The sequence below is a fragment of the Drechmeria coniospora genome, chromosome 02 (genome assembly GCF_001625195.1).
Source record: "Drechmeria coniospora strain ARSEF 6962 chromosome 02, whole genome shotgun sequence".
In the NCBI taxonomy this organism is placed as follows: domain Eukaryota; kingdom Fungi; phylum Ascomycota; class Sordariomycetes; order Hypocreales; family Ophiocordycipitaceae; genus Drechmeria; species Drechmeria coniospora.
Genome location: NC_054390.1, coordinates 5,932,949 through 5,954,084, shown reverse-complemented (window position 1 = coordinate 5,954,084; position 21,136 = coordinate 5,932,949). Strand labels below are relative to the sequence as shown.

General features: G+C 55.8%; 7 protein-coding genes across 7 annotated transcripts; 3 read left to right on the top strand and 4 right to left on the bottom strand.

Moving 5' to 3' along the window:
- Positions 1-2,521: 2,521 nt before the first annotated feature.
- DCS_04726 (uncharacterized protein) lies at positions 2,522-3,337 on the top strand (the record flags this gene model as incomplete). Its single annotated transcript, XM_040802032.1, has 2 exons — positions 2,522-2,672; positions 3,171-3,337. The coding sequence occupies 2 exons, from the start codon at positions 2,522-2,524 to the stop codon at positions 3,335-3,337; spliced, it is 318 nt and encodes a 105-aa protein (XP_040657065.1).
- Positions 3,338-3,958: 621 nt separating this feature from the next.
- DCS_04725 (uncharacterized protein) lies at positions 3,959-4,534 on the bottom strand (the record flags this gene model as incomplete). Its single annotated transcript, XM_040802031.1, has 1 exon — positions 3,959-4,534. One exon carries the CDS (start codon positions 4,532-4,534, stop codon positions 3,959-3,961), a length of 576 nt encoding a protein of 191 aa, XP_040657064.1.
- A 6,297-nt stretch (positions 4,535-10,831) lies between these two features.
- On the top strand, positions 10,832-11,725 carry DCS_04724 (APAF1-interacting protein; the record flags this gene model as incomplete). The annotated part of the gene is made up of 3 exons (XM_040802030.1): positions 10,832-10,974; positions 11,059-11,577; positions 11,632-11,725. The coding sequence occupies 3 exons, from the start codon at positions 10,832-10,834 to the stop codon at positions 11,723-11,725; spliced, it is 756 nt and encodes a 251-aa protein (XP_040657063.1).
- Positions 11,726-11,959: 234 nt separating this feature from the next.
- On the bottom strand, positions 11,960-13,218 carry DCS_04723 (Sec20 domain protein; the record flags this gene model as incomplete). Its single annotated transcript, XM_040802029.1, has 2 exons — positions 11,960-12,869; positions 12,923-13,218. The coding sequence occupies 2 exons, from the start codon at positions 13,216-13,218 to the stop codon at positions 11,960-11,962; spliced, it is 1,206 nt and encodes a 401-aa protein (XP_040657062.1).
- Positions 13,219-14,651: 1,433 nt separating this feature from the next.
- Positions 14,652-15,001, top strand: DCS_04722 (54S ribosomal protein L44, mitochondrial; the record flags this gene model as incomplete). Its single annotated transcript, XM_040802028.1, has 2 exons — positions 14,652-14,832; positions 14,889-15,001. 2 exons carry the CDS (start codon positions 14,652-14,654, stop codon positions 14,999-15,001), a joined length of 294 nt encoding a protein of 97 aa, XP_040657061.1.
- A 213-nt stretch (positions 15,002-15,214) lies between these two features.
- Positions 15,215-16,851, bottom strand: DCS_04721 (Inorganic pyrophosphatase; the record flags this gene model as incomplete). Its single annotated transcript, XM_040802027.1, has 5 exons — positions 15,215-15,356; positions 15,410-15,493; positions 15,553-15,896; positions 15,968-16,087; positions 16,225-16,851. The coding sequence occupies 5 exons, from the start codon at positions 16,849-16,851 to the stop codon at positions 15,215-15,217; spliced, it is 1,317 nt and encodes a 438-aa protein (XP_040657060.1).
- Positions 16,852-18,534: 1,683 nt separating this feature from the next.
- Positions 18,535-19,561, bottom strand: DCS_04720 (sphingolipid long chain base-responsive protein LSP1; the record flags this gene model as incomplete). The annotated part of the gene is made up of 2 exons (XM_040802026.1): positions 18,535-18,927; positions 19,010-19,561. 2 exons carry the CDS (start codon positions 19,559-19,561, stop codon positions 18,535-18,537), a joined length of 945 nt encoding a protein of 314 aa, XP_040657059.1.
- Positions 19,562-21,136: the final 1,575 nt, after the last annotated feature.

Genomic DNA, 21,136 nt, shown 5'->3' with positions numbered 1-21,136 from the left:
GTCGGGCAAGCAGAGTCAGGCAGGACCAGTTCCCAGCGCTCGAGGAGTGGAAAAAGGTGTGCGGTCCAGGAGTGAGGTTATAAAGAGGGAAGAAAACAGCGGGTGGCGGGTGGCGGGTGGAGAAGTCAAAAAATCGCAGGTTAGCGGGTGCAGCTTGAGGACACGTAGAAGCTAAGCTAGGACGGACGTACGACGTAGGAACGAGTAAGTACCCCTCGTGCTACGGACGCACTAGCACTAGTTGCGGTACTCGAATGGCAAGATTACGGCTGCGACGAGTAAGTGCCAGCGCACTATGTAAGGTGTAAGTACAGTACCTGTAGGTACATGGCGCCTGTCAGTGGCCGGGGCCACGGTTGCGAGGGTTCGCTGCTGATGGCCAGCGGACTCGGGCCAAGCACTGCCATTCCTGGGAGCCCCTTCCCAGTTCGGCCAGCTGCAGGCAGGTGGGCACGAGGGTACTGTACAGTACATGCGCACAGGTACCTACCTAACAGCCCTTGCGGTCATGGAACAATCCAGAAGAACCGGCACGGAGCTGCTGTTGGTTTCCCAGCTCTGCCATGTGGGCGGTACTAACAATAGCAAGCAATTTCGAGGGCACCTATTCAGGCGGATGTGGGCTGTATTCATCCATTCCTTGAGTCCGAAATACTAAAGTACAAAGACGTGTGTAGGGACATGTACTTGGTAGGGTACTGCACTCCGTACGGAGTACCGCGACGCACGTTTGTCTGCATTCGATAGCTTACGGTAATTACTGCTCCGAGCACCACGTTACAAGTACTGCACATGTACTCCGTACAGTACACGTAGCTGTACATGTACATCTGGTGTACCTCCAGATTGTTAGTAATATTACTACTCCTTGAACGCTACAAATAAGTAGTTGTACAATAACAAGTACATGTACTCCGTACTGTAGTTGCAGTATTAATTACACAAACGGAGATCTCGTGCAATCGAGAAGAGAACTGTACAACGATCGAGAAGAGAAGCGTACAACAGTTACATGTGCCCTGAGAGGTAAGATGATGGCCTTGACAATAGTGCAAGCAATGGTACATGTACGCCTGCTGAAACCAGCAGCGGGCCCATAAATCAAATGACGGGCTTTGCCCTTGCCGCTCGGCCGTCCATCATCGCATTGAAGCTGCCACTTCTTGTTAACCGAGTCTACCGAAATTTAGTCCCACCCACTTCCCAGCCGATGTCCCAATGCGACGACAACTACTCCGTATGTCTCCAAAGTTTCCAATGACCACGTCCGGATTCGATCGTCACGGCGTCATTGCGAGCTCTGCGGCAAAACAAAACCTTCACGGCAGTGCTCGCGCCTGAGCCCCCCACGTTGCGCCTGTTTGTAGCTGCTGGAAGCTGCCAGTTAGGTACATCCTGGAAAAAGTTGCCCCACCAACTCGATGCGGCACTTTTCTTCCCCCCCGGCGCACACCTGTCCGGTCACCATCATACTTTATTGATTCCTGTACGGCGTATTGAGGCACTCCATCATACTGTACAGGAACTGCAGACAACATTACAAGTGGGTGTGCCGTACATGTATGTCTACAAGTGCGGATACTTACTGCACGATACGGAGTACTCGGTGCAAGTCCCATCCATCCACGATTCGTTTCACGATCTTTGGCTTGTCCAAGGCTGGCGCACGCACCATGCCTACCTTGATGGCCGATGAAGGAGCCTCAGGCCTGACGACTAGTAAAAGTCCCGCTCGATTCCTTAGGGACGAAAGGGTTTTCGGCAAGCCACCAGAGAGGGATGCTCCGATGCTCCGGCAACAACCAACAGTCGAGATGGCGACGCATTCTTCGATGACGCAAGATGCAGGAAGCGGCATGAAATGATGGAGCCAATGCAGCGAATCATTCGAACAAGCTCTCAAATACCTCCAAGGCGTTTCATCTTCAGCGAGAAAGCCACGAAATGGCTGGCACGAAGCGAAGCTGCCATCAAGTTGCCGACGTAAACCGACGGCATGGGCGAGTGCCTGCTGCGCTGCTTCATTATGAGGACCACATTCGGGTGTAAAGCTCCATTCATGCGGCAATTGCCAAGCCCTGCTAACCAGGTCCTTTGCCCATGATTTTGGCAAGTGGCGATACCCGACGGTCATGTTTGAATGGCAAGGACAAGCGCTGCAGGCGGACGCTCGGCCGGCGACAAGCGAGAAAGGTTTGATGTTAAAAAATCGAAAGTGAATAATAAAAGCCACCCGCATACAGATGCAAACTGCCGCATGCAACACATTCCGCAGTGAAATGCATAGCTCTCGAGTGCGGCCAATCTCGGTATGACATGACGACAACGAACCATCTGCGTCGGCCTCGCGGTAGAAAGCAAAGCTCGACCGACACAATTCATCTTCTCGAGCATGGTCTAGTTCCTGGGACGAAGAGAAGGGCTTTCCTCTCCGGCTCCGATGCCACTGCGCTGTGCGCCATTGCCCCTGCGGATGGTGGCACATTCACCCTCCTCAATCAACCCTCGGCCACGCATCGCCATGCCAAAACTGCATACCATCCTGCCGCCAGTCCCGACGCCCGCTTGCCCGATCCCCGCAGTCATTGCGGATGAGTTGGCAACGTTTGAGATGGCGGCGATACCGTCTCTGGCCTCCCAGGCGGAGACGCATCCGCTGTGGTTCCAAGCCCGTTTGTACCGACGGCAGGAAGCCATCCACAGCCCCTCAACGGCACGCCCACGTCCGAAGCGACTCCCAGCCCCTCGGGAGACAATCTCTGGACATGCAACCGACACACGATGCATGCGGGAATCAATCAAGATACCCCGTATCGCTGCGGTGCCCAAGAACCCGTGTCGCTCCATAAGAAGCATGAATTTGTGCCTTGCCTCGGCGCCGGTTCATCTGGCACGTCGCAGGGCCGGGAGATGCACTGTGCTTGGAGAATCTAGCAGTAGACCAAGACTCAACAAGGGCAATCAACGCCATGCCTCCATTTCCTTTCCATGCCATCCACCGCTCGTGCCATCCACGGACGTCTACCTACATCGGCCACTCTGCTTCCTCGCTGGTTTCACGCACATGTTCGATCGCCCAAGAGAAAGGGGGCACCGCCATCACATGCGCTCAATCTGAGTGCGGTACCGGAGGGGAGGGAGCATGGTTTCTCTCATTACGCTCACGTTAGGCAACGTCGACGTGATGGACAAGAACGGCATCATCATAGGCAAGGCGAGCGATGGGAGGGACGCCAATGGCGAAGAGCAGGACGGCCAAGGGTCCACGCCGGAAGCCAAGTTCCGGAACCTCGCCGGCGCAATCCTCTTTTTCGAGGGTGCTTGGTCTCGTCAATGACTACCTAGAAGAACCGGGCTCGGAGGAGATGCTGGGGATTCGCCATCCCGGAACCAATTGGGATGGACACCTTGACAAGGAAGAAGAAGGCGCGGCAAACCACGACGAGGAATCGGCTCGACGTTAGCGATAAATATTGCAAAGGTAGTGGCAAGGCCGAGTGGCGACACCTACGGCGCACGTCGGATGGATGCAGAAGAAGCAACATGACCGTGCGCGCGCAGACAGTAAGTGGCCATCTCTGCACGTTACCGTGCCACGACGAGATAGATTTCACCGAGATAGATTCACTGACGAGACGTCGGTCAACCGCGAGTGGAACGGAACAGCCACTGGGTGCATCGGGCCTAGCGCACTGCCCATCGGCCATGGTCAGGATATTCGCGCGACGCGTCACGTGTGACAGCTCGCGAGCAAAGGAAATGGTTTCATGGAACGGCGAGGTGAATAAAAGGCGTCCGATTAGGTAGAATACATGTGTCTCCAAATCCATTCATTGATCTCATCCAAAGGTGAGAGCGTCCAATCCCTCGATTACTCCGCCTTCAGTAATATATAGAAAGAAATACAAGGAATATTTCCATACTTCCTTCCACCACAGGCCGGTAGGCGACGGCGTATTTACAGAGCAAGGACGGCGGCGACGAGGCCCAGGATGGCGGCGGGAGCAGCCGTGGCGATGGGAGCCAGACCGGAGGAGACGGCGGATGCGGTGTGGGTGGAAGTGGCCGTGGCAGAGCCGGAAAGGGTCGCCGTGCTGCCAGAGCCGTTGGCGCCAGCATTGGTGCCAGCGTTGGTGCCAGCATTGGCGCCAGCGGTGGTGCCAGCGTTGGTGCCAGCGCCATTGCCAGCGTTGGTGCCAGCGCCATTGCCAGCGCTCTTGTCATTGGGGGTACCCTGGGCCGGGTGGAAGAAGTAGTCGCCGATGCACTTCTGCGTGCAGTCCGAGTACCTCTGGGTGTCGGCGGGAGAGCCGTTGCCCTGGGAGCAGGCGGCCACGCAGTTGTTCGTCGTCTCGGCCTGGCTCTCGTTGGGCGAGGGAACCACGATGCAGTGCGCCTGGCATTTGACGTCGCTGGGACCGCAGGCGTTCAGGCAGGCCGTGGCCGAGGCCTGGGCAGGCGTCTCGCCGACGGTCGTCTGGGCCGAGGCGGCGGCGGCGAGGGCGCCGGAGAGGATGACGGTGGAGAAACGCATGTTGACGGGTGGTCGACGAGGGTATCTTGCGGTACGTGAGTGCGTGAGACGAAGGGGCCGAAGGCAAAACAGGCTGTTGCTAGCAGAGCGAACGTGGGGACGTGATGCTGAACGAGAGACACGGCTGTGGAGGAGGAGGAGGACGAGAAGGAGAGGCGGGCAGGCCAGAGGAGGAGCGGACGGGCCAGGACTTATGAACCAGGGGGCCAGGTGCCCGCGCAGCACGGCAACAGAGGGCCGGCCAGCGGGCGGACCAGGGCGTGATGAGCAAGGGGAGCCGCCGGCCGCAGGCCAGCGAGGCTAGAGAGCAGGGGTCTGCGGCGGATGGATGGGGCGGGCAGCTGATGTCGGGACGGAGGCTGTCGAGGTGTCAATACTCCTACACCAAGGGTACGGAGCACGAGCAAGTAGCGTGTACTTGCATGCACATGCACGGAGGATGGTGGGCGGCACTCGCATGCAAGTACAGTACGTGTACGGAGTACTTGCATGCACACCTGCTCTCGCCAAATGCGTGTACCAACATGTACTTACTTAGATACTGCGCTCCCAGCATCCCAGCGCAGTGCTCCCTGTGCAGCAATATGCCAGCGATACGAGCCGGCACTCGAGCTTGGTTGGGTGCGAAGAACAACACGACACCTGGTACGGGAACGAGCCAGCATCATGACTGACAAGCGATGGTGGCGACTGACTGGTGCTCCCTTTCGACCCAGGCGATACCATGTACGTGCTAGTTTAAGCGCGAGGCATGCTCACGTCTGGGGAAGTGCCTAGGGAATCACAGGCTCGGGAATCGAGGGCGAAATTGCAACGCGCCAAGGCTGCTCCAGGATCGACGATACCTGATGGACCGGGCGAGTACGGAGTACGGAGTAGCGCTCTTCTTTTTTTTTTTCATCCTTTTCACCCCCGTCATTGTGACATTGTTCCTACGCGTGCGCTCCTACACACCGCACCCGTGCATGCGGTAGAGGAGAGCAGACACTCGCACACGCACATGCGCAAGGCGGAAGAAGTGCCTGGGGCCTCTTGGAAAGCATTGTCCACAGCAGATTGCATGGCGAGCAGGCACGCCGGTAGGGGAGATTTTTCATTCAGCTCTTCCTGCACACCCATGTACGCCTATCAGGCACGTCGTTCACCGTGCCGTGGTCCCTCTGGTCGGCCATCCACCGCGCCCCACCACATCCCTGTTTGGGAGGACCTGACAATACGACGTGCATGATGTCCAATCAACCACGCCTGCCTGCGCAGGTACGCTGTGCATGTAGTTGTAAGTACATGTACATGCAGAAGTGCAGTCGCATGGTCGTAATCACAAGTACTTACATGTACGGAGTACGGAGTAAGCGCAGCGCTGCACAGTGATTAAGTACCCGGACCGGAGTGCTCCGTCCGGAGAACAACCACAAGAGCACCTAATTGTACATGCACATTCACTTGCACAATACAAGTGTTTGCACGTACTTACATGTACCATTACAAGCATAATGTGTTTGCATGCACGTACTTTTATTTGTGCAAGCACATGCACGCCTGCGTGGGTTAACTGCGTAATACGGATTCCTCCGTGCTTGTATTCCGTACTCGGCTCATCTCTGCACATGCAAGTACCTAGCAACAATCATGATGGATGACCACTTCGTCAGGGAGATGTTGATGATTCTTCAGATTTGCTTGTCTTAACCTAATGGCTAGACTTGACTCTGGAATCACATGCTCACTCCGTTGGCAGGGAGTTTCTTCGGTGTGCTGCCGTTCTATTCCCGATCGAGGTACAAGCACAGCGGCGTAGCGGGGTTGCTGGGTTGCCGCGCAGCACAGATTCCAGTCGGTCGCTCATGGTCCATGTCCAACGAAGCAAGCACAGTGGTTGCAAGAAGCACAGCAGTTGCACGGAGGTCCAGTATTGGGTCCAGGACATTTACAAATGCATATGCGAAAACGAGCATGAAGAGTGAACACTCGAGCGCGCGGGGTGCTCGGTACTCCGTAGTGGTACTTGCTTGATCCATGGACATGTCAATACCTCCATACACTGAATGTGCACCTACTGTAAGTGCGGAGCACGAACGGAGTAAGTACTTACGGTACAGTGGCGTACATGAAGGTGTGCATGTACATGTACTTAAGTACAGGTACGGAGTGCTTTGTTACGTTGTATCCGCAGTGCCAGTCTCATAGGTTCTGTACCTAGGCTGCACAAAGTACAGAATAATACAATGTGACTACAGGTGTCTACAGGTGCGCCCTATCCGCTCTGCATAATAAGCATAACCCGGAGGTGGAGGCGCAAATCACGACAAACCAAGCGCACATCCATCGAGTATTACATGTATTATTATGTACGGAGTACCTGCACATGTACTGTACTTGAGTATTATTGCGCATGTCCGTACTGTACATGTGCATGTACACGTGCATGGAGTGCTTACAAGCTCATTCGGTGATGCCTCTACGGAGTAATACTTACAGTACAGTACTCTGTACGAAGTACAAGTACAGGTAGTAATTACAGGACTTAGCTACTAATACTCCGTACCAGGTAGCAATCATCAACACTACAAGTATTTGCTGCTCCGAGCCTTTCGTCGTTTCCATACAGAGCAATTCTCCGTATCCGTACAGTACGCCTTCACTCGGTGACTGGTACGCACAGAGCAGTTGCTTGCAGCGTACACCTTGCATCCGCGTACGCGCTCGCTCGTACGAGGATTCATGCGTACATGTACAAATATATTGATGAATACGAGACCTCGTGGCAGTCCGCGTACATGAGACTGGTGGTCACGATGCGTTGCTTACCCAGACGCCGTCCTAAAGTTCAACCGCCAACGGCATCCAAGAAATCGAGTGCTCATTTCGCCCAAGTCGGGTCTGTCCATGCACGTACGGCGCCTCTGCATGTACCCGTATGCGTACGACGCTCGTTGGTGTGCTCGCGAGTGGTGTGCCAGCAGATGCACTCCGTACCAAAGGGCAATCCTTGGCGTGCACCCAGTCCATGTGAGGCAACGCACCTCGGCGTACGGAGTGCATGCACAATCGGAGTTTGAGCTTGGCGAACAACATGCCGAGGGTCCAGATGATGGACAGGCCGAGACATGAGCAACGGTTTTTCGAGACGAAAGGACCGTACATGTATTACTCGGTAACCAGTCTCCAGCCACGCTCTGCATGGACGAGGTAATACAGGTGCATACACGTGTACGCTTGCACCGTGCCATGCACACATAGGCGCCAACCTGCGCATGCTGTAAGGCGCAACTCGACTTGACCCTTATCCGCCCGTCGTTGCCAGTCGCAGGCGAAGTACGGTGAATACATACAGACACCTGGCAACGGGCGTCATGTGTCATACGTTTCCGCACGCCCACAGTCTGCAGTGCTTGCTGCCAAAAATAATGCAAGTGTGTGTGTTCGTCGAGGCACATACGGAGTAAGTACAAGCAAAAGTACTCCGTACTGTGAGTCTAGGTACTAGGCACCTAGCAGAGATCTCTGGGAGACAAACTACAAGTACTTACTTACCTGTACCTGTACGGAGCGCTTGCAAGTACAGGAGGTAAAAGGTACTAGTACTAGGTACTAGGTACCTTAATACCTTAATAATAAGTAGTTCAACTTTGCAGCACCCACCCGAGGTTCGCCTTAGCAAGTGTTGGCCATCGTAGGCGTATTAATGCAGTACTTCCATGAACTAACTGTACTGTATTACAGGACTGTGCTGTACCTACCTACTAGGTACCCATGCTTGCTTACTGCTGTACACATGTACATGTACTTGGCGACGCCCAGCAGGGGGGAGGGACCGGCAGTCATGAGCACGGCTCGTACGAGTAAGTGTGCACGGGTGCGACGTAACGTAACGATGCTACGAGCCATGTGCGAATGCATCTAGTAGTGAACGTGTTCCCACCAGGCAACAGCGGACACGACGTGCGAGGAAAAGAAGGGGCGGCTTTGTCCAGGACCGCTCACCGTGCCCCTCCCCGTTCGCAAGACGAACCCCCAAGCTCACGTCCAAGCGCAGTTGGCCAGCGCCGAGCGCGTCGCCTGGGCGTTTCACGGCCTATTTCCATGCGGATACGGAGTGCGGAGTGCGTGTGCTGTAGGTGCAGACGTACTGGACGTACTTGCTGTACGGAGTACATACGCCCAAAGAGGTGCCTTGCATCTCGTTCTCGGGTTCGGAGTATGAGCTCGGAAGGTGGACGTATCTTGGTGGCACCCACCACCAACGTGTGTGTGTATTTGTACATGTGCAGCAGGTGTACGGAGTACTTACATCAGGGAGCAGCACAAGTACGGAGCACAGCAAGTGATATTACTAAGTACTTCCCACTGATAGTACTTGCACCCCAAGTACATACCCGATAAAGTGCAGCAAGTACCCAGGGAGTAAGGATAAGTACACTTACTTACAGTACTTGTACACCTGCAAGTACGTACTTGAGTCGTCGTTGTGCTTCGGGGAGCGACTACTTGTAATTACTCCGCACATGCGCATGAATATATGGCGAACCCATATAAGCATGCAACTAGTTGTACGTATCGACGAACCAGTTCGGAGTACCCGTACGGAGTAGTGCCGCATGTGCTTTGTCAGTATTGTGCATGTGTATTGGCATGCGTATCAAGTACTTGTACCAGTTCTCGTTCGCTGGGGCATGGGGTAAGGTATATTCGATCGATCGATGGTGCAACTTTTTATTCTGATTATTCCCTTCGGACCTGGGCGCGTTGATGCAGCATAAATTAATGAATATGAACACGGACCCATGCGCATGGCCACCCATACAAGTGCTTGTATTGCTCTACTGGACACTCCAGTGCTTGCGCCCAAATAACAGTGACAGTAAGCGCATGTACTTACAAGCACTCCGTCGGCGTACGAGCAATACGGCGTACGGAGTACTTTCGACAAGCAAGTAATTGTACAGTTCATGTACTCCGTACTGGAACTACAGTACAGTCCAAGTACGGAGTACTGTAAGCAGGAGTCCTTACTTAACGTACTGTAGTTGTACGTGCACCTCCCGGGAGACCAGGAACAAGTAAGTATTAATGCTCCGTATTAATACAAATACACTTGGGAGCTAGAAATGGCCACCTTGCGACTATTTATGCCGGCGCAAACACCCCAGTGCTGGCACCCACGTAAGTGCATGTACCGCCACTTGTACACCAGGCCTCTTTTGCGTACCAAGGGCCGTCACTCTGTGATGTGGTGACAGCAATCTCATTGCTCAATATCCGTACTCTACATGCACAGAGTATGCTGCGGGCGGGTGCATGACACCATCGCTTGCGGTAATTACTTCGGCCTGCAGTACTGGTGCGCTTTTTTGCGGCTGTCATGCAATCAGTCTGCGGTAGCATGTACCGCGCCAGAGTGAACATTTGGGCGTGTGCAATCCTGCCAAACAAACGTGACGACTCCTGTGTCAGGCACTCTCGAAATTTGCAAAGAAATTATAAGCAATAATTATACTGTACGGACTTGGTATGTGCTAGCGTGGGTCCGGCTGGGCACTGCTGGGCCTCGGCTCCGGCAAAATAGCCGTGGGATCTCGCTTGTTTGCTCCAGGCAGGCCTTCCTTTTGGCTCATGAAATATATAATACCAAGTAGGTGCAGGCAGGCTCGTGGGTGGGACGGGTTGCTGGCGTCCCAAGCAGAAATAATATCCAGATACTTACTTTTGCATCATCCTGTACTACAAGCCCCTTGGTCCAGCGCCGAGTCAACCATGCTTTTCCATGTGCATTGCAAGTAACGAGCACCGAGTGCTACAAATAGGAATCCCGACCTGAAATTTTCCCACCGGCACAAGCCCATCAGAAAAGCCTTCTGTACCTATCGGCCCATCGCAGTAATTGCGTACCCTGAACGTCAAGGTGTACTCATCTTCTCATTGATTCGTAACCATGACATGTCAGTGATCCTTTCCCCCTAAACCCTCATGAGAAACCGCAAGCACCAGTTTGGGCAACATCCGTCCTCCGTTCTGTTCCGTCCTGGGGCACCATGAGCAAAAACCGCCGTATAGGGTAGGCTGCTCAGCCAAGCGTGGTGACAACCCCACCAACTACGCCATGGCGAGTCGGTACAGGCAGGCATTTGTTGCCTCCGTCGTCGGGGGCGCGCGAAATCTGCCTTCGAGGCCAGCCGGACATCGCCTTCCAAACGATACGCACGAACCGCTCCGCCACTGACCACCCGAGGGACATCTCATACATATCCGGACCCGTCACTTCGCGAGGTCAATCGACCCTGCACCCCCCCCGCGGCCATGGCGTCTGCGGATTCCGCCGAGCAGCTCGTCTGCTCGACCGACCCCGAGCACCCGGCCAACCTCATACCCTCTCTGTGTGCCAAGTTCTGGACCCTCGGCTGGGTCACCGGCACCGGCGGCGGCTGCTCCATCAAGGACGAGTGAGTGCACGCCTTCTTCCGCAAATGGTGTCTCCCGGCATGTTGGTGCTCACGGTAACACGACGACCCGTTGCGTCGACAAAGCGACCTCGTCTACATCGCCCCCTCGGGCGTCCAGAAGGAGCTCATCAAGAACACCGACATCTACGTCCTTTCCCTGGCCGCCCAGGAACCCCCCTACAAGCACCGCACATATCTTCGCTCCCCGCCCCGTCACAAGCCGTCCCAGTGCACGCCCCTCTTCCTCGCCGCCTTCACGCGCCGCCGCGCCGGCTGCTGCATCCACACCCACTCGCAGTGGGCCGTGCTCGTCACCCTGCTCCTCGAGCAGGATCGGCGGGGCGCCGGAAGCAACGTCTTCGAGATCAACAACATGGAGCAGATCAAGGGTTTCGGCCGAGGCCTAGGCCGGCAGGGCAACCTCGGATACCATGACACCCTCCGCATCCCCGTCATCGAGAACACGCCGCACGAGGAGGACCTGACCGAATTCCTCGAGGCTGCCATGGACGAGTATCCGGACACGTACGCCGTGCTGGTGAGGAGGCACGGCGTCTACGTCTGGGGCGACGACGTCCACAAGGCCAAAACCCAATGCGAGAGGTGAGTCGAGGGACCATGCCGGCTTCTGGCGAGCCTTGCTGACTGACGGGCCAGCCTCGACTATCTCTTCCAGCTGGCCGTCGAGATGAAGAAGCTCGGCATTCCCTGGATCAGCAACGTCCCCCGTGTCGCGCCAGAGCGACCCTAGGGGCATTCCGGCCCGCCGTACGTGTCTTCGGTTTGGGCTCGTCGTGGTCGGCAACCGTGAGGCTCTCGACGAGCGTGACATCGCTCCTCTTCACACACGGACGGGACTTTGGTGCGGCAAAGGCCTCTTGCCGCCAAGGGCCGAGGTTGCATACGCTTCGTCGACAACGGGCTTGGACTACGGGAGGGGGCAGAAATGTGTGGATAGACGTGATGCCATCCCGAGCCACTGTCCTCACAGCTCGTCTCGAACCTGATCGCCTTCTCCCGTGTTTTCGGTCTCCTTCTCCTCCCACATCCGCTTTTTCGTATTCCTCGGCGCCTCGTGAGAGTCGGACTCGCCATCGACGGGCTGCGGCGTGCTCGCCTCGTTTGCCTCATCCACGCCGTTCCCGACCTGCTCCGTCATGGAGTCCGGGTCACCGTCTCCGCGAGCCGAGTCGGTGGCTTGTGCCACTTGCATCGTCGGGAGATCTTCGTTTGGCAAACCCTCGACGAGAACCTCGGGTCGCTCTCCGACGTCCACCTCTCCGACCCGCCCGGAGCTACCTCCTTGCATGACGGCGCTTCCTGCCCGGGTGCCGACGCCAAACATGATGCGCAGCGGAAGCCAGGCAAGCCACCAGAGCGGCCCGTACAGTATCCTCCGAAAGATGAGCCAAGCCGCCGTCACCATGAGCATGTACATGGCCGTTTGCAGGTACCAAGTGTCGCTCTTTTGCGATCGCAGCAGCGTGCCCAGCAGGTCTTTCGAGTTTGCGAGCATGGAGTCGAGGGACAGGTACGACTCGTTCAGCTGCTTCAGCGCATCCGAAGACTCCTTCAACGTCTGGTGCGCGTACTCGCTGCGGTACAGCTCGGCCGCTATGAGATCGTGCGTGCGGCGGAGAGCCGTCGTCACGTTGCTGCTGACGCTGACCGTGTGCTGGTCCTCGCTGGAGAGATTCGATTGCTGCTGCTGCTGATTGTGCCGTCGCAAACGGTGCACTGCCGGCGTGGGCGACTCGTCATGGCCCGGCAAAGGGGACGCCGCGTCGGATGCGGAACCGGACAGCGATCTGATGAGGAGTTCCCGTTCCTGCCGCTGGGCATCCTCCAATCTCTTTCTCGAGGCTAGTCGTGCTTTTCGGAAGGCCACTCGGTAGCTTATCAACGTCAGCCCGATCCTGCAGCCATCGTGGCGCTCGGAGATGCAAACCTGGACAGCTCATTGCCGAGTCTCTCGGCGCCTTCGGTCAATCTCGCCTTGTCGTGGCCCTCGGGCTTGGCATATTTGATCTCCTCGCGCAGAAGCTCCTGCTCTTCCAACCCACTCCTCAGCAGTAAGCCAATCTCCGCACTGAGCTCGCCACTCGGACTGTTCTCTTCCTCAATTCCCAGCGGCACCGAGCCGGGCTGGAATTTGAGAGTGGCGAGACGGTCGACGAGAGCCCGAAGTTGTGCTGTCGTCTCCTGCAAAGCTGCCAAGCGCTCCTGCAGGCCTTGAAGAGACATCGTGGAGGCGGCCAGTCTAGACGGCTGCGTGTGGGATAGATTGCTCTTGAAGTCGTCGCTGTTTGGCTCGAGCGTGACGGTGGTGTCTTGTCGGATCGTCGTCGCAGCCCTCGCGTGGCAGCGGGCAAGCAGACAGCTTCCCTAACCGAATTATGAATATACCGGGGCGTGACGTTTAGGCGCGGACCGCTGCGACTGGATTGGCTCATATAGCCGTGTCCTGCCTGCGCAAACCTGCTGACAAGGCGCAATCATTGCTTCCAGCCGCAGCTACTTACTTTTACAGAACACTTACGTATTTTGCCATCTGCGCGGAACATATCTGACAAGTCCGTCATGGCCATTGGCATTTCATATCAAGGCTCATCATGATGGTTGCCTCTCTTTCTTGATTGGCACTGGGGACTTATGTATCGGGCATTTAAGTTTTCTGCGGTATCGGCGCCACCGCGGCACTAACTTGGGAAACGACAACTTCTGAAAATCGAGTGCAGCCAGGCACCCGAGGAAGATTATTCAACACCGTCTCAATTAGACAATCTTTCAGAGGACGTAAAATACATGTAATGTTCAGGCTATGCTATCGACCGTCTGCCTGCTATGCCTGCGGCTTCCACTTCGAGCATGCCTCCATACCTTCCTTCCCCCCCCCCCCCCCCCCCAAGTGCTTCTCCACGGTGGGAGTAGCAAATCGTTAGCAGTATCCCTACTTGCAATGCGGTGCCCAAATTTGGACTCACCTGAGGAAAAAAAAAGGTGAAGCACCGCCCTCTGGACAGAGTAATCGGAATCGAATCATGGCTTCCGCCACGCCACGCATCGCACTCAAGTGATAACACACAATCTTCGCAATGGCTTCCCATAGGGTACCCCCCCACGCGCCCTCGCACATCTCTGTGGAGGGGGAAGGGGCCCTGCTATTTCTGATGCCAACTTGCTGGCGTTCAGTGACGCCGAACCCTCGCGGGCAGACCCGTCCTCCCGCTCGCATCTCTGCGTGCAAGTGACTGCGGTGGTGTGGTGAAGAGTACTCCGAATTTCTCACATGCGTCGTGGTGCAAACCCTCCTTCAGACTGTACTGCCGAAGCAGAAGAAAAAAGGCAGGAGAGAGACTCGAGATTTTTCTCGGCGTGATGCGAGAGAAAATCTCCGTTTGAGAGCATGGAAGCGCGGCGTTGTCCAGAGGGCGGTGCTTGCAGAAGGAAGAGAAAGCAGTGCGAGCTGCCAACCATGGAAATATTTTGTACAAACTTGGTTGGGTACGTACCCGCTGCAGGCTGTGGTTGTGCGGCACGTGACCCTTGCACCTTTTCTGGACCACCACGGCCTCGACACCACTGCGCATGCCGCTGACGAGTTGGTGAGCACGACGACACTGCACCAAACTTGCCTGCTCGTCGTCGCCTCTGCGCGTCGTACCTCCGCCTCCGACATGATCACCAAGTTCATGACCGAAGTCACAGCCAAGTTCAATCCCTTCTCGGCCTGCGCCAAACCGGCGCGTCTCTTCCTGACCTATCTGCCTCCCAACGCCCGATCCAATGGCATGACCATCCACACTACTCTGCTACCCCGAAACTCGACCGAGCCGAGCTCCGTCAAGATCAAATTCAGTATGTCTGGCGGAGTCACCATTCCTGCTGCTCGTGTGCTCATTGACATGATGCAGAGGACGGAAAGGAAATGGACTTCAACTGCGAGAAGATCAATGTCAAGGGCCTCGTCGAGGAAGCCGACCGACACTCCCGACAACTGCAGAAAGCGGCGGACCTTGCGGATTAATTTCCTGTATTTTCCAGTACTCATAGCATGCATCCTCTGCATTTCCACGAGTGGGGCTATGCGAAATAGCTATTCAATACAGCTGAACGTGTACGAATACAGTATTCTCATACCAGTCCAAACCCTCTTTTACGTCACGCCTGGCGGCATGTTGCACGGTCCCGCTCTACCTGTCCCTGGCAGCTGTTCCACCCTTGATGGTGAGAATCTCCTTTAGGCGGAAGCACCGCTGATGAAGAACCACTTGTCGATGGAGCTATCAATCTTGGCGGGGGGGAGTTCCTGGTTGGGAGGGAGCGCGGGCAACTCGTTGGGGGCAAGGCGGTTCGTCGAGTTGGCGACGGAGACGTTGGCACTTTGCGAGCATCAGAATCGGCACACGGCGGGGAGGAAGGGGGGGTGACGTACGTGGAAACCTCGCCTGCGGGGGCTTTTCCAGTCATGAGGCGGTCCCATGCCTCGGCGCACTCGCGGACAACGTCCATGGCATAGCTGAAGGCTAGTCAGTCACCGAATTGCCATGCATCTGCGACGGAACGGAGCAGACCGACCTCTTGTTCTTGCACTCTCCAGTAAAGGCGAACTGGTTCTCGGGCTTGCCGTCGGGAATCTTGTAAATGCGGAACCATTCGTTGGTGGCACGCAAAAGACCGGGCAGATGGCGCTCGACATCCTCGATGTCGTTGAGCTTGGCGGCAAGGGGGTCGTTGACGTCGATGACGATGACTTTCCAGTCAGTCTCTTCCTCGTCGAGGAGAGCCATGACTCCGAGCACCTTGACCTGCTTCACCTGACCAGTGTATCCGACGAGCTCGCCGATCTCGCAGACGTCAAGCGGGTCGTTGTCACCCTTGGCCTTGGTCTCGGGATGGATGGAGTTGGGATCCTCCCAGGTCTACGGGACGAACGAGGTGCCCATCAGCAACGGCCGAGGCAGGTAGGCACATTCGATCGCCGATTTCTTACCTGGGGGAAGGCGCCGTAGTTCCACAGATAGCCCTTGTGGGGGAAGCAGTTGCGGACATAACGGAGCTTGCCCTTTTTGATATCCTGCTTGATGGGGTTCAGGACCTCTTCCTTGGAAATCTGGTACGAGGTTTGCCGTCAGCGCAGGTGCCGAAAGGGGACGGGTAACAGAGCAGAGCAGAAGACGGCAATGCCGATTCTGCCCCGCCAGGGTTTGTCTGGCGTGAGCGGAGGGCTCGCAATGGGCAGAAACACACCTCGAGCTTGGCATTGGTCCATCGGGGAATCTCGACAACCATGTTCAGGATGGTCTGCTCCTGGTTGGCGTAGAGAGGGATGTCGTGGAAGGGGGAGACGGCGACGCCATCCTTCTCGATGTAAACGCGGTGCTCGAGGGTGTTGGGAGCCCCCACCTTGCGGAGGTTATACTGAGAGGCCATTGCGTTCAGGGTCGAGGGTGCAAACGAAGATTGCGGTTGACGGGTCTGTCCGGACGACGCGGATGAAGTCGAGAGGTGACGAGCAATTTGCGCCGTTCTTTGGGACGGGATGCGGGAGGACGGGGAGGAACAGAGGGCGGTGATGTGGTGGGAGTAGGATGGAGGGGGCGGGGCACGTAGACCCATATGGAACCCCGTCGTTGCCGCAGCCGCAGCAGCTCTCAGGGCACTGGTTCTGCTGCCGCCGCAACGATGCATGGGGCGACGACGACCAATCTGACGGCGGTGGCAGCGACCGTAGGCAGCGCTCACCGTCGGCGTTGATGCAGGGCCCCGCGCCGGGTGCGAGTTGACGAAAAGGTGATTGGCCCGGCCGGATAATGGGAAAAGGCACCGCAGACGTTGCTGGGTCTGGCTGTACGCAAACGTGGCCTGGAGGGACATGGAAAACCTCGGTTGGAGAGAAGGGGCGGGCAATCGCAGGAGACGGACGGCAGGGCGGCGCAGCACTCACTTGTACCTTACAGGTACCTGCTAACTGTATTTCAGGAACGTACAGTAGGAGTGCGGTAGGTTCAGGTGCTCCGTACTCCATACTCGGCTGTCCGTTTGTGCATGTACTGTACTCCGTACTCACTGCGTTGGTGGTACTTGTACGGTGTACATGTACAAGTGGAACACGTAAAATACGGTTTGCATAAGTGTATTGATACCTGTACCAAGCCTTGCTGATTGTCCTTTCGTCCGAGTGTACTCCGTACTGTACATGTACATGTAATATCCGTACGGAGTATCCGTAGTTCTACAGTAAGTACGCAGTAAGTACTTATCTTCACGGAGTACAGTACATGTACATGTGTTGTTATGGGGTACGGAGTACAGCCTGGAATAGTGCAAATAGTACATTGCACATACGTTCCAAGATACTAATTAATACTATGTAATTACTGATGCAGGTGTACGGGTATTGTAGTGCAGTCCGCACTGGTGCACTCCGTACTGGTACTGTTCTTGAAGGTACCTACCGCACCGCTGGAAAATACTTGTACGGTACTTGGATTACGGAGCACGCGATCAGAATTATTTGCCGCACATGTACTGTGTTTACTGTGCAGTAATACATGTATGCATGCACAACTCCTTTTGCAGTACAAGTGCCTGAAAGCAAGTAATTACATCTAATACAGTACAGTACTTACAAGTAGCTCTCTCTGTGGATCCAGCATAGGAGCTCTGCTTCTGATGAATCTAAGTACTTAATAAGTAATAGTTGTAAGTATCTTGCTGGCTCACACATCCACCTGTGCCTACTTTTACCAGTACAGGATTGACGGGTGCCAAAATCATCATTTCCACCTCGGATACCCGCCTTGCTAGTATTAATATATCTCTTGCCGTTCTGAAATACCCTTCCACACTCAGGACTGATGCCCCCCATCCGCATGAGAGACGTGCTGGCGGCCCGGCCAGTCTCCATCATGGTTGACCGATCCGATCTTGACGCAAGGCCAATCATCTTTTGTGACATTCTCGGCATGCAGTCAGCTGAGTTGGTGGGCGTGTGCTACGCTCATCTTACCCAAAGGCTTGGACGACGTACTCTTGCGCAAGTACGGAGTAGGGTTGACAATTATTATCAAATGTGTCGGTTTGGTCAAGCACCGGATTTAGTACGACTCGTTGCGCGTACTGTGTGCACTGCCCCCAGTGGGCCTCCACAGCAAAGGAAGCGAGTGGACTGTGATGGCTGCTTATTACCAAACCGAGCTGGGGTCTCAGATGCCAGATGGACGATCCGCACTCGGCATTACTCCGTACATGTATTCATATCCCCCTTCCCACTGAGAGGGGACGCACATCTATCTGTTGGACGTGAGAATAGGCCACGGAACCGGCATCTCACTAGGCCGAAGCGAGATGGGCAACTGGAATAATCCGACTGAACAACCTTTGCGATGAATAAGACATGTTGGAAGCGTTGCCGTGCAGCTTTCGAAAGCGACGTAAGCACGCTTTGAAAGAACATCAACGCAGTCGTGTGAATGCTGTGCGAGTTCGTTCCCATGGCCTGTCGAGTCCCCTGGATTGAAGCAATACGAGACGAAAACGCGACCAATCGGCGTGGACTTACGCTCCGATCTCGGCAGATTGATTGGACTCGCCCTCAACAGGGTGCACCCCCGAGACTCGAGACGTTTCCTGCTGCTTCTCCAAGCCCTCATAATTGCTCTTGTCCAAGGAGCCGGCTGCATTCGCAGCAATCATCTGGTCGGCGAGGAACTCCTGGTACGTCTCCTGATCGGGCTGCCAATCCCGGAGGTCGTCCTCGCAATCGTTGAGCACCTGGCGAGCCTGCTGGCAATGCAGATATGGCTGGCGTTCATCGCCTGGCACGACGGGTGTGTCGTCCAGAAGGGCCAGAAGCCGGCGACCGTGCTTGGCTAGGATAATCTGCTTCTCCGCACGCTCAATTGTGGCGGCAAACTCGGCTTCGTACGCTTCCTTGAGCTTCTGGCGCGTCTGCAAGAATGAATCATTAGCATTCTGCGGAACCGGGGGAAGACCCTTCTTCGCCGTGATCCGATTGATAGCATCAACCTACCACATTGGTCAGCTGCGCCTCGGCGACGAGATTCTCAGCCTCGGCTCGAACAAGCTCCTGCTCCAAGACGACGAGCCGCGCGCTCTCGGGCTCCTTCAACCTGAGCTTTCCGATTTCGTCGGCAATCTTGGCCTTGCCGTCGCGGCTCGGCTGAACGCTCTTTTCCGTATTGCGGATCGTCTTGAGGCGACCGCGCGACTCGTCGAGAGCGTGCGCGTATGTGTCCTCCAGCTCGCCCACCTCGCTCAGGATGACGCCCACCTTATCCGAGACGTCGCTGATGGCGTCGTCGCCCGTTTGCTCTCCCCACTCCGAGAGCTGCTGCGCGATGGAGAGCCGCTCTCTACCGGCTGTCTCGTGTGCCGTGATGAGGCTGTTCTCCGATTTGATGAGCCGGAAGAGCTTGCGCGAGAGCTCTGGCTGAATCTGGCCGCGGAGCGAGCTGAGGGAGAAGCTCGTTCTGCCGGCCGAGCTGGAGCTGGCGCCCTTGGACTTGCCACCCGAACGGATCGAGAGGGGACGATTCCTGTATGCAGGCGGCGAGTTGGCCATGCTGTCAGCCTGGTTGCGCCGATAACCGGGTAGGTAGTGAGAAAAGGAACCATCAAAACTGGACGGAGACATGCTGATTCTCCCTCCAAGCTGGTGGCGGGCGCATCATACAGGCTAGGGGAGGGATGGAACAGGAGAATGGGTGAAGCCGTAGAATTCCGGGGGCAGCGCGTACATTGTGCTGTGCATGCGGGAGGAACGATGGCTGCTATTGCGGCAGGGACATTTGCGTTGAGGCTCCTCGAAGATTGCCTGTACTTTCCACGGCCTGCCGGTTAGCTGTGTCAAGGATCTCTGAGGCCCCTGCCATTCGGAAGCAGTCGTGGAAACATCACGTACCACGTATCAAGAGCTCGTTCCTGGCTGAAATGAGTATCGTGACGTGCTCTCCAGAACAGGCTTGCTGAAGTGTCGGTGAGGCACAGCGTTTCCCCAGATGACCTGCCGTCGATACTTCATCGAAAAGGTTCCTCACAACTCTACAGTCGCCGTTAAGCATCTTGTAGCGGTTGGTGACGACATGACAGGACTACGCCATGATGTCATGCAACAAGAAGCTTCAACCCCGCCAGGAGGGTGACACAAAAAGCTAGGCAGGAGAGTCCAAGTAGTCGCTTGAACCACAGACCTATCCGCCTCAGCGGTTACCCAAAGAACTGCACTGACCTCGTCGTTATTGTCTGCATGCCTGTTTTTATCACGGGTTTGTCCGCCCCCCTCCACCGAATGAGCGGCTGGTGGGTTTCAGCGCCGCTGATGGAATGTAAAAACAGCACATGACAACGTGAATGGAACTGCCATTCCGAAGAAGCCAGAGGGGCCGCCCGTCAACCAAACATTTGCCAGCCTGGAAGGCTCGGCAAGCAAAGCCAAAGATTCGCACCACTATTACTTGGTCCTCCACGACCTTGCTACGAAATTGCCGAATACGCGTCACCCCATACGTCGTCATTGGCCATGATGGTACGGAGTAGAGTTTCCAAGATTCCCCATCGTGACATGCTACACCGGCGAAACAACCTTTCATCTTGGCCACGTTTTCGTCTCGAGGGCAACGACCTGACGGAATACGGATCCATACCCCGCCCGGCTCGTCTCCTGCACTCCCCGACGCTGCTGCGCAAGCCTTCGTCTAATACCTCGTGGTTGTTCGCTCATAGACAATGGCCCCCGGCGCGGGACGAAAGCATGCATCGCCGACTATCGGACTGCTGGTGCTGTGACGATGCCTCGTCACGCTTGTGTAGCTCGCCCGTGGTGAATGGCCGTGACGATGGTGGTGGTGATGATGGTGGCCGCTGTGCCGTCGTGCCGGAATTATTTCCTCATGATAGTAATACTTCGTATTTGGCTCACCCCAGAAACACATTTCGGGGGCAAGTTTCTCAGTTGTACGGATTCGCAGTATAGGTATGTAGGAGTAGGAGGGCAATTTTCGTCGAACAGCAAAGGATGCTGGAGGTGGGAGAGGAGTGAGCGTGATGAAGCAAAATGAACCGAGACACAGGGCCTGCCGACACAAGGGACGATGGACGCAGGGCAGCAAATATACTTGTACGTTTAGTGATTCATTGT